We start from the raw sequence: 12,622 nt of genomic DNA, 5'->3' as shown, positions 1-12,622 counted from the left end.
ATTGGTACCTCTTGTAGCAGTTTGAATGAAAAGGCAATCAACTAATATCTACCAATAATAATTCCATTGTATATATATATATGCATAAATGTTACAAACTTATAGTAGAACAGAGCCAACAAGAATATGTAAAAAGAATTTCAACAAAGAGATGGTTTCATGGTACTACAGAAACAAAGTGACATCCTTAATCTGTTGTTCTGGTTAGCGTGTGTTTATGTTATTGCTGTTGTTGATGTTGCTGTTGTTGTAAACATACTAATTTATAATATGGTCCATTCTTGTTTTCGATTAGAGAAGAATGATTCCCTTGCTCAATAATTTTTCCGTCTTGCAAAACCGAGATCTCATCTGCATTCTTGATAGTAGACAACCTATGTGCCACCATCACTGAAGTTCGATTCTTCATAAGTCTATCAAGAGCTTGTTGAACTATACGTTCAGACTCAACATCAAGTGCACTGGTGGCTTCATCAAGTAGCAAAATTGCTGGGTCCTTGAGAACAGCTCTTGCAATGGCAACTCTTTGCTTCTGACCTCCGGATAGTTGTACCCCTCGCTCACCCACCTGTGTTGAGTAGCCCTCTGGCAGTCCACTAATGAAGTTGTGTGCGTTGGCAAGCTTAGCAGCCTCGATGACTTCTGACTCTGTTGCTCCATCTTTTCCGTAAAGTATGTTTTTGTAGATTGATGTAGCAAATAGTGCTGGCTCTTGTTGGACAAGACCAATGTATTTCCTGAGAGATTTCAGCTTTAGTTTCTTGATATCTTTTCCTGTAGTCAACCAACATATGTTCATAAAATTAGAAAATATTTGTATATCTGTTACTACGAGGGCAATAAGCTTTATAAAAAGCAAATGGAAGTTATTTATGTGCGAGATTACAGAAGACTTGCCATCTATCATGACCGTCCCCGATGTCGCATCGTAGAAACGTAATATCAGCGCGAGTACAGAGCTCTTGCCAGAACCACTTGATCCTACCAATGCCATGCTATTGCCAGCCCTGACTTTCAAACTAAAATCCTTGAAAATCAGTATATTCGGTCTTGAAGGGTAACTGAATTTAACCCTCTTCATCTCAATGGTACCTTCCACCTTTGTTACTTCCTCTCCAATATCACCCACCACCTCTGTCTTCCTATCCAGAATATCAAAGACTGAAGCAGCCATTTGGTTTCCCTTTATAAGGTCCGGAGCCATTGCTAAGGTTTCTCCCATCGCTAGCGCTGTCACAATCAATACCATGAACGATTTCATGACAGATTTAAAGCTCGAAAGCTCCTTGCCCATCAAGACAGAACCGTACCTGTGTTAACAAAATGATAAGCTGAAACTTATGAGTACTTTAGTTTCGCCACCAAAGGTTGACTAATGTAAATATAAATCTAAGGTTCGTCTATCAAGAGTCGATTAGCATACATTTTGGATACAAAATTTTGTATCTGCTACCAGCATGTAACAGAGTAAAAAATTCATTGAAATGGAAGTGCATAGTAATTCTAAGTCTTCAATTGTAGCCCTATATTAAAAGCATAGATTAGTGAAAGCATTACCATAAGGCAAGCCCATAAGAAGAGAAGAGGAAAAATTGAGCAACACCATAGAACAAGCCAGTCATTTGACCACGACGGAAAGCACTTTTTGATGGCTGGGCGAGTTCACGAGCATACAAATCAATGACCTTTTCTTCCGAACAAAAAGCGGCAACAGTACGTATGTTGCTTACTGCCTCACCAGCAAGCATGTTAGCTTTAAGATAGGCCTTATTCAAGTTTCCCCCATAACCTTTCATGAATAGTTTCTGTTGTTGTACAAGTTATCATAACCCATTATTCATATACTTTTATGATGCAAGAAATGTAATGTTTAAGGAACAGAAGCAAACCTCGCTGATGTGTGAAGTGACCAGTAGAGGATACAAGGCCATGACGACAAGTGTGAGCCTCCAATTAAGAATAAAGGCGATGACAAACGAGGTTACAGCAAGAGATAAATTTTGTATGAGAATAGTAGAACGATCAACAACTATTGTTTTCAACAAAGTCGCATCAGCTTCTAGGCGCGATGACAGCATTGCGCTGTTGTTACTTGTCTCGTCAAACCATCCAATCTCATTCTTCAAAATTGCTGTAAAAAGAGGACAACATGTTTTCTAAGAATATTTAATAGGCATAGCTAATACATAAAGTATGAGTTGAAATACTCTATGTTTGGATGCGAGTCTAATAGTTGTGTTGGGAATTAACATTACCTGAAAACATCTTCTCTCTCACCCGAAGAGTAAGTCGTTCGCCCATGATACCAAAGCAAAAGTGCTCAATGGTGTGAACACTTACAGTTATGATTGCACCCCCAAGAAAGAGTAGAGAGATTTTCTTAATTTCACGTTGAGTAGTGTCCCAATCCATGTAGTACGCAACAAGAGCTTCTGTGACACCAAGAGCAAAAAGTGGCATTTGGGCACCAGCTATAATGGCACCAATTGTGCCAGCCAAACCATAAATCCAGTATGGAGCTGCCATTGCATACAATCTTCTCAGTGACACGTGCTCTAGCTGGACAGGCTCATCCCTATCAGGAACATAACGGTTCACAGATTCTTTATCTGAACGAAAGCTTGCACCAAAGCTCGTTCTTGACAGTGATAACTCTCTTGAATATTTGATGCTGGCCAAGAATAAACAGGAAAGGTGCATTACAACAGTTTCTAACAACAACAGCAAATAAAGCCTTGTGTACTTATAAAGTGCAATTTGAAAAGATTTATCAAGAATGTGTTAGTGGTTATGGGATCTATAGATTGATGGAAATATGAGACCTGAGATCTAGCTAGAAATCTGCTTAGTCCAAACAATCACAACCATCTAATTGATCACCACCATTATATAAAAAAAAAAAGATGATAAAATACTAGCTGAAGGGACGAGAATACGCATCCACCAAATGAGTAGTATATTACTGCGGATAAGTAAGGTACCTGAGTGGTCTACCCATGCTCGAGTCTCGCGAGGGGTGTCGCTGCAAATTAGCTGAATCTTGGAACTGAACAAGGGATGAATAGACGCTGTTAGGCTTTGACATCAGCTCCTCATGGCTCCCAGTCTCCACAATCCTTCCCTGCTGAACAACAGCAATCATGTCTGCATTCCTTATGGTGGAAAGTCGGTGAGCAACCACTACTGTGGTCCGCCCCACCATCACACGATCAAGAGCTTCTTGCACACTTTTCTCAGACTCTGCATCAAGGGCACTTGTTGCTTCATCAAGGAGGAGGATTGAGGGGTTTTTGAGTATCGCTCGAGATATGGCGATCCTTTGCTTCTGTCCACCTGATAACTGTATCCCTCTCTCTCCCACCTGATGTAAACAAAGATACATAAATTCCTTAACAAATCAACATTTAGGAGGAAAAGTAATTATTCCAGTATATCTCACAATTGTAAAATCAATTGTTACCTGTGTCTCGTATCTATCTGGAAGGTTGTTGATGAATGAAATCGCTTCAGAAAGCTTTGCAGCACGGTTAACATCTTCACCTGTGGCATCATCTTTCCCATAGAGGATATTTTCGCGGATGCTGGTAGCGAATAAGGCAGGTTCTTGATTAACCAACCCAATTTGTTGTCTAAGCCATTTGAGATCAAGCTCCCTAATTTCATGCCCATCAAACAATATTTTCCCATAAAGAGGCTCGTAAAAGCGCTCAATCAATGAAATCACGGTACTCTTGCCAGACCCACTTCCTCCAACAAGAGCTATGATCTTTCCGGAAGGTATATCTAGACAAAGCTTGTCAAATATCACAACATCCGGTCGTGATGGGTAACTGAAACAAACGTCTTTGAATTCAATGTGACCATCAACTCTTTCTAGTTTCTTGCCCTTGCCCGAGATAGATTTACTAACTATATTTCTCTCTATCATCTCAAAAATTGGGTAAGCAGCAGATGTTGCTCGGATAAAATTAGAGACATTTGGTGCTGCTTGCCCAAGTGAACTGCAAAGAGCACAAATTTATTAACATTACTGTTACAAATCTCATTTGGTAGACTAGATTCATCTAAAAATTTATTTTGGAAAACCAGGGATAGGAGAGAAACTTACAGGCCAGCAATGACAACGTTAAGCATGGTAGTAAACGAGGCCCCTCCATTTGCTATACCTTTATGAACGGTAATACTAGTGAACCATACGAGCAAAGCCCATGAACAAAAAAGCACACAATGCAGTGTTCCAAGTCCTAAACCCTTGGCTAGTCCTCCTTTTTTCCCATACTCGTAAGTTTTCAAGAGAGCATCCCTGTAGGATCTTACGGCTTTTTCTTCACCAACAAATGCTTGAACAGTCCGGACATTACCAATCACCTAAAAATAGTGATAACAAGTTAGTATAGAAATACCCACAAATCTATTCATCATCCACGTACGATGCTAGCCACGTATAAAACAATCAAAAGCACATAACTTAGATAGACACTTGGGAAACTAACCTCTTCAGCAATTTCTCCTGCCTTTACATACGATTTCCTTACTCGTGCAATAAGACCTACCGCTACATATGCATATACACCGCCAGCAATGGCAATCAACGGAACGATAGATAATGTTACAAGACTTATTTGCCACACTCTGGCAAAACCAATTGCAAAGCCTGCAACAAAGCGGCTTATGTAGTGCATAAAGTTTCCAACCTACAGAGGAAACATTAGAATTAATAGGTGATGTGTGCAAGCTGCAAACTACATTTATATGAATCATAATGAGAAACACAGAATCAAAATTTTAAGAACCCTGATTTTTAAATGTTAATGTGAATTCCTTTGTATCTTGGCGATTGAACTACGCGGTTCCATAGTGTGGATTTCACCATATTTAACTGGTAAATGCCTAGAGATCTTACATAATACCCCTTGCACAGTTGCACCCAACAATCTTAAAAATAGTAATAACAATTCAGAAATATCGTTAGGTCTCTAGGAGTAATATGCAGGAAATTAAACAAGAATGTATCAAAATAGTCAAATTTTTAATCAAAAGTCTGTCTTCTAATTGGTTAATGACAAAATTTTCATAGTAAAAACTGTAATTGGTTTAAGTGACACTACACAACTACTCAAGATAAAAACCTAAGTAAAGGATGGAAGAGAGTTACAAAATTGCAGTTAAACACCTGAAACAGCCACGGGAGACATTAGGGTTTGCTTCATATCCTTCAGAACTTCAGTAGGAAACCAGAGTTTGTGAATTGCAATGGGTGTGACTTGGGAGTGCCTCTGAATTTGGGTAAGTAGGACATTTTCTATCACTCCTTCAAAGAAATTAAAATTTGCATTTTTACCATCTAACTATAGATGGACGGAAAAGTTACGGATAGATGGACAAGTTGACTGAAGGGAGAGTTAGGTATGGAATGGGCTCAATGGAGGTAGACAGGCATATGTACCTTGAAGTCTTGTGCTACTTTTTTTTAGTGAGTTTTGAAGCCAGAGACATAATATAAGTGCATAATAGCTTTTGCTATTTTGAGGAGAGTTTTATTGCCACCTAACAAAGACTTAGCTTGCGGAATATGTAAAATTCCAGACAAGGAATTAGTTATTAGAACCGACGTAATTAAACCTCGTTATCACCTATGTCACTGTAGAATTGTTTAGTAAAACAGAAGCACAAATTTTACATCTAAAACCTCGTTAAACCTCGTCAACATCAAATTTTTTACCTAAAACAGAAAAAGAAAACCTTGTTGTTGCCTTGGTAGAATTGTTTAGTAAAATTTGAACTGAGCTAGGGGCTAAAACGGGGAGAAGCACAAAAACATATTCCCCAAAAAAGTGTCAAATTACTGAAATGACCCTGACATTATGTATATACCTTCTCAGAGATGGCATCTTGAACAACAATAATGTCCGTAGTGATTGCAGAGATGACTTCACCAGTTGAAGATTCAGTATCAAAGAGACTTATATCTTGATTCAGCATTGATCTCAAATATGCTAGTCTCATTTTTGATGCTTGTCGCTCTCCTGTATACATCCAACATGCCACCTCTGCAAACCCAAATTCCACACCCATGAGTATAAAATAACAGTGGGTCTAAGTCGCAAAAATCACTGTTTATAGACCCTACAAATTATATAAGAAAATTGTTCTAAAACAGTGAGGACTAGTATTTTACAGTACTCCAACTGATATGAATAATCCAAAATTACCTGCCCATGAAGAAAACATAATCACTATACTCAAGTAAACAAATTCCAAGGCATTCTGCAAAATTAAAGAATTACCCAAATTTAGAAACAAAAAAATAGAGAATTTCATTAATTCCAACAAATACACAAATGAAAGAGAAGTTGTAAGTAGTAATATTACCTTAGCAACTTTGTGAGAAACAGAAGCAGGGAAAAGATAAGCAACACCAATGATATTAATCAAATTTCCAAAGAAAATAAAGAAAACAGGAACGGAAGCACCATGAATGATAGCACCTAAAGATCCAATCCCCATTAACACATAATCAAAAGCATCTGCAAATTCAAATAGTTTCAAGAATGACACTTTTTTTGGTTTCATCTTCCTTTTATTTTCTTCTTCTGTTTCTTCTTTTTCATTATTCTTTTGAAACTTAGCAGGCTCTTCATCTGAGCTCATTTTCAGCGTACTACTCTGTCTGTCAGAGAGAGAGAGAGAGAGAGGGGGAGAGGAGTTTAAGAAATGCAATAAGTTGTTGATGAATAATTAGTGAGGTAGTTCATCAATATATATATATATATATATATATATGGAAAAAGATAAGTGCGTAATGGAGTCAGAGGAATGCATTATGTGAGAACCATTTAGAGTAGTGAGTATATAGAGTGAAAATACATATTATGACTGTAATTAGTAAAATGGTGTCATTAATGCATATATCTATCTGCTAACCATATTGTTTGATAATTTAGTCATTATCATGATGATGCTTAATCATCAAACTTTTGTATCAATGAAAAGGTTTGTGATTGATTACTGAGATGAGATTTTGATGAGAAATGAGCTGTGATGACTTTTGATTACTTAATACTATATAGTTGATGTTCATCTTGTTCTGTAGAGTTGAGTACGTAGTATTAATGGCAGTTGTCAATACTCATCTACTGTCTCTATGTGCCCGGCCCTCCCTCGTATATTTTACGTTATCTAAAACTGGATCGTGATCAAATCTGCTCTTGCGTTGTACACATTCATATACACCTCAAATTTGGCCAGAACAGGGTAAAAACAAGGCTATTAATTAAACACATCAATTTGTTGTTGTTACCGGTAGCCGAAAGAGACTGGAAAGCTTTATGAAACCCGCCAACTCGGTCAGTACTCAGTACACAGTACATTCGTTTGGTAGTTAGTTACCATTTCATTAAACAATTTTAACAGAACCAATCATTATCTTACGTTAAAGAATGTGAGAAACGGTTGGTACCATCCTCTCATACACTACGCAGTAACGTTAGCGCTTTATGGGTATAAGTTATACTGTAACTGAGAGTTAGAGAGGAATAAATAAATACTATGTATCATGATAAGAGAAAATGGGTGTAATACCGGCTAATAAATGAGTAGTTACAGAGCGGATGGGAAAAAAAGGTTGGGATTGGAGAAGGGAAGGGAAGGGCAGGCAGACAGTACACGAGAAGAGTAGGTGTTGTGACAAGGAAGGGCTGGGACTAAAGTGTGTGCGTTTTGAATGCTAACAGCGCCACTGGTAGGGTTCAGCGGTTCGGCCATTTAATGCAGCTTCATCTCATCCCACCTTTTTTCTCCAGCCAACAACATACAGTTTGTTTCTGGCCGTATTTTCTCCAAGCCCACATATCAGAAGAAATCACCTTCAGTTTGGTACTTGGTACACAATAGAGAATATATCAAGAAGATATGTTTCTACACTGTATCTAACTTTGAAAACCTAGTACTAGTGTTCAGACTGACTGACCAAATAATGAAGTTCGGGAGAGGAGATGGATCTAATTACTTAATAATGAATCTATCTCCCCACTTTTTAATGCTGGCAGAAAATATCCGCTAGACAATTGAGACATATTTGGCGTATGCACATGCAAAAGCATAAAGTTAACTATAAGAGCTACTGTGGTACGCTTTGGCTTAGCTAAAACCCTTAAATGGATCGATCTAAGCTAAGGCTTTGAGAAAAACGCAGCCACTATTTCCAACCTCGGCGGATAATATATTTTTGCGATCTAAGCCATGGCTTAGTTAAAGTTTTGGCTACCATAGCGGTTGCTCTTGGTTACGTATAGAAACATAGCTAGAGAAATAGCACCGAAGTAATAACAGTGCTGACTGTTAATACCTATTTTAATACTTTATCTCTTTCTGTTAGTTAACAGAATTACCAGCTGTACCAACTGTCACTTTACACGTGCATTTCTCTCATTTGTCTCACTTCTCAGTCACTGATATTTTTGTGTCTTTATAAGTGTAACTTAGTTTCTCTTTGGAGAGGGTAAGACAGTTTTGAACAATTGCAGTCTGTTTCTAGTTCTTTATCCTTTTGTATTCTTGATTAAATGAATAACAAGATCCATATTATGTCATGGTATCACTCGTCTTAAGATCTTCTTCCGCTGTCAAAACATTCTGGTATTTAATCATCTTCTATATGTAAATTTTCTTGTTTTCTTTTTAATGGCTTTCGGTACAACACATATTGATATCTCACGTTCCTCTTAATCAGATCTCCAATATTATTCAATTACAGAAGACAAATTTTTAGCCTGGAAAAGTGTTTTTCTTCTAATATTAAAGAGGTACAACGTTTATGGTCTTCTTGATGGATCTATACCTTTCCCATATTACTACTGAATGGATTGATGGAGAACACCGGAATGTTGTTAATCCTTCCTATGTTGCCTGGATTGATGATGACAACACCTTATTTATCTGGATACAATTTGCAATTTCCGATTCTATCATCTCTTATGTTTTCGGTTACTCGGTGTTGAATCTGCTCAAGAACTATGGGATAACATCGATTGAAGGTTTGCAAGAATCTTTGCATCTTATTCAATTCAACACCAAACTTCAATCTATGAAACTTGGATCTGGATCAATGTCAATTTCTTGGGAGAAATCAAGAAAATAGATAATCAACTTTCTGCATCTGGTTCACCAATTTCTGATGATGAACTTGTCGTCACTATCTTGAGTGGAACTGGTCAAGATTATTAAGCTTTCAGCACTTCAATCGAGTTCGAAATCCACTTGTTAACTCTATAGAGCTTCATAATCTTCTTATCACTGAAAAATCATTGTTGAAAAATAGATCTTCATCTTTACTCTCTGAAGCTAACAAATGCTTATCAATCTTCTATGCGTCAACTATCTACTTATGGATTTCGAGGTCTTGATAGAGGTAACTTTCCTAATCAGTCACATAGGAGCAATTTCCAATGTCATCCTGGGGCTCATGCTCCAGAATTACTTATGTATTACTTTTTTTCACCATCAAAATCTACTTCAGACTCATCTAACCTATCATTTGTCAAATATGAAACAAAATTGGTCATTCAACTTTCTCTTGTTGACATAGATTGAATTTTGTCTATCAAAATGTTAGTACTCCTCATAATCTCAGTGTTATGCGAGTAACTGTAAATATTTGGGATAAAATACCTGGTATGCTGATACAGATGCTAACAATCATGTCATTATTGATGAATCTGAGATATAAATCTCCCATCCTTATACTGGAAGTGAAGAGATTCAAGCTGCAAATGGTGATGGTATAAAAATCTCATGTATTCATTCCACTTTGAAGTATACTTATGCTAAATTATTCTCCTTGAACAATATACTTCATATTCCTAAGTCTTTAACAAATTTGTTATCAGTTCACAGGTTTATTTCTGGTAACAATTGCTCTATTACCTTTGATTCGGTTGGTTTTATTGTGAAAGATATCTTCTCCGGGAAGATAACTTTACAATACCGTCAAAATAATGGATTATATCCTCTACACTTTCTTAATAAGAATTCAAAAACTACTTCAAAGAATCATGCCTTTTACAGTGTTACTACTCCTTCTACTGCAACCGTATGGAACAAGAGGCTTGGGCGTCCCTCATTTTAAACTATGTAACAAGTTTTTAAGGTCTTGTCATGTCAAATTTAATAAAAACACTCACTTTTTGTCGTGAGTGTCAACTTGGTAGGAGTCATATACTACCTTTCAGCTCTTATGTTCATTCTAGTACTAAACTTTTACAGTTACTTCATCTAGATCTTTGGGATCCAAATCATGTAACTTCAAACAGTGGCTTTAGGTATACTATGTAAACATCATTTATGACTATTCAAAGCATTGCTGGATTTTTTCATTTAATGATAAATCTTGATTTCAAATTTGTTTTCTTTTAATTTAAAGCTTAACTAGAGAATTAGTCAAATCACAATATTGTTATCATCAGAACTGACGGGGGTGGTGAATTTCTGCATAAAGAAATAATTTATTTATTTTCTTTTTATGGTATCATATATGAATTCTCATGTCCACATACTCCTCAGCAAAATGGAGTTGCCGAAGTAAAACACAAGCATATCGTTGAAGTAGAAAGAACATATCTTATTCAGTTTTTCCTTTATGACACATATTGGGTTGATGCATTTCAAGCATTTAATTGTATTCATTTTTTCTTATAAAATATATAAGATATAAATCTCCTTATGAAGCTCTTTTCAAGAAAGCTTCGGGCTATCATTTTCTAAGATCATTTAGTTGCTTGTGTTACCCATGGCTTAAACCTTACAATGCCAACAAACTGGAGCCTAGGAGCTTATAATGTATCTTTATAGGCTATAGCTCTCAGCACAAGGGGTTAAAAATGTTTCATCTTGATTCTGGTAGGGTTTACAAATATAGAAATGTTATTTTTCACGAAGCTTCATATCCTCTCAGACAACATCATTATGCTCTACAGAATCTGCTTCTAGTTCCTTGTCAGTTAGTTTGCCAGATGTTGCATCGTATTCTTCACCTGTTTCTCCTCCTCTGACATGCATTACGTCAGATACTAATGTCAATTGTATCATTGTTACTACTTCTATTGTTTAGCCATCTACTTTTACAAAAACTACTTCTACCGCGTCAGCTACTTCAGTACCTACTTCTCCTACTGTACTCCCACCTGCTATAGTCATGAATGACCACAGCATGGTCACCAGAGGTAAAATGGGTATCAAAAAGCCCAAAGTTTACTGTACTAAGTATGCTCTGTCTTCTTAAGTGACTTCATCTACTCCATCATCTCTACCTACCTGCACCACTTAAGACAAGAAATATCCCAAATGGAGTGTTGTTATGTTCAATGAGTACATTGCTCTTCAAACCGCAAGAACTTGGTCTTTAATTGATCCACATTCATCCCAGACTTTTTTTGACACAACTCCTATTCAGGATTAAGCAAAATCCTGATGGTTTTGTAGAGACGTATAAGGAAAGTCTAGATGCAAAGGGTTTCCATCAACAAGCTGGACTTCATTATGAAAAAATTTCAATCATGTGGATACCAGCAATGCTTATTTACATGGTAATTTGCATGAGGAGGTCTATATGACTCAGACACCCGGATTTGTTGATCCAGATCATCCTCTCAAAGTAAGTAAACTTCACAAATCTCCATACGGATTAAAACAAACCTCACACGTATGAGGAATTCATGGATGTCCTTCTCTCTTATCGCTTCAATTCTTCAATTGCAAACTCCTCTCTCTTTTTGTTCAAAATATTGGTTCTAAAATTACAATGACTCTAGTCTATGAAGATGACATTCTTGAAAAAGCGAGGGTCTAACAACACCACCCAATATTTCGCTTAGAAATCTGTATGGACTAACTCTGAAATACTTTCTAGAGAATCAACTAGACAGTCAGACTCAATCTAGGTAAAAGTATCTCAAGGAGTTAATATCTCTCTCTTGTTTTGATTTACTCAAGTTAATAGAAATCAGCGACTCTTTAATAAAACACAAGGAATAACTTGGATGGTACCAAAGACCAATATCCAAGGATCAATCAATGACAATTAACAGCCAAAGTTCGGATTACTCTAATTGATGATCTAACGCATAACCTGTATTATTTCAATTATAAAGATAAACAATATAATGCGGAAATAGAAATAACACAGACACCAGAAATTTTGTTAACGAGGAAACCGCAAATGCAGAAAAACCCCAGGACCTAGTCCAGATTGAACACACACTGTATTAAGACGCTACAAACACTAGCCTACTCCAAGCTAACTTCGGACTGGACTGTATTTGAACGCCAATCAGTCTCCCACCGATCCAAGGTAAAGTTGTACTCCCTACGCCTCTGATCCCAGCAGGATACTGCGCAGTTGATTCCCTTACCTGATCTCACTCACAACTAAGAGTTGCTACGACCCAAAATCGCAGGCTTTGACAATAAAGAAATCTGTCTCACACAGATAAGTCTATCAAAGGATCAATTTGTCTCCCACAGATAAACCCTAAAGGTTTTGTTCCATATTTTGATAATAATCAAGGTGAAAAGGAACCAATTGATAATCCGGTCTTATATTCCCGAAGAACATCCTAGAGTTATC

The 12,622-nt window shown here is 36.9% G+C and overlaps 1 protein-coding gene across 2 annotated transcripts; it reads right to left on the bottom strand.

The window, feature by feature from the left end:
• Positions 1 to 51: 51 nt before the first annotated feature.
• Positions 52 to 6,737, bottom strand: LOC113306785 (ABC transporter B family member 2-like). 2 transcript variants are annotated; one of them, XM_026555707.1, is made up of 12 exons: positions 6,373 to 6,737; positions 6,213 to 6,267; positions 5,875 to 6,050; positions 4,494 to 4,694; positions 4,109 to 4,368; positions 3,461 to 4,001; positions 2,982 to 3,361; positions 2,256 to 2,671; positions 1,890 to 2,131; positions 1,558 to 1,805; positions 898 to 1,310; positions 52 to 774 (listed from the first exon to the last, which is right to left on the bottom strand). In XM_026555707.1, the coding sequence occupies exons 1-12, from the start codon at positions 6,649 to 6,651 to the stop codon at positions 221 to 223; spliced, it is 3,765 nt and encodes a 1,254-aa protein (XP_026411492.1). In that variant the 5' UTR covers positions 6,652 to 6,737; the 3' UTR covers positions 52 to 220. The 2 variants fall into 2 exon arrangements, with proteins under 2 accessions (XP_026411492.1, XP_026411493.1); XM_026555708.1 differs by lacking the exons at positions 5,875 to 6,050; positions 6,213 to 6,267; positions 6,373 to 6,737 and adding an exon at positions 5,174 to 5,302.
• Positions 6,738 to 12,622: the final 5,885 nt, after the last annotated feature.

This window comes from Papaver somniferum, chromosome 8 (assembly GCF_003573695.1).
Source record: "Papaver somniferum cultivar HN1 chromosome 8, ASM357369v1, whole genome shotgun sequence".
Lineage (NCBI taxonomy): Eukaryota > Viridiplantae > Streptophyta > Magnoliopsida > Ranunculales > Papaveraceae > Papaver > Papaver somniferum.
This window is presented reverse-complemented; position numbering and strand designations above follow the sequence as displayed.

Excerpts from the sequence above, each read along its gene's own strand:
- LOC113306785 (XM_026555707.1), bottom strand. The coding sequence starts at position 6,651 with ATGAGCTCAGATGAAGAGCCTGCTAAGTTTCAAAAGAATAATGAAAAA. Across the intron at positions 4,695-5,874 it reads AAGATGCCATCTCTGAGAAG|GTTGGAAACTTTATGCACTA; the intron begins GTATATACATAA and ends TTTCCTCTGTAG. Across the intron at positions 4,002-4,108 it reads AACGTTGTCATTGCTGGCCT|TTCACTTGGGCAAGCAGCAC; the intron begins GTAAGTTTCTCT and ends TGCTCTTTGCAG.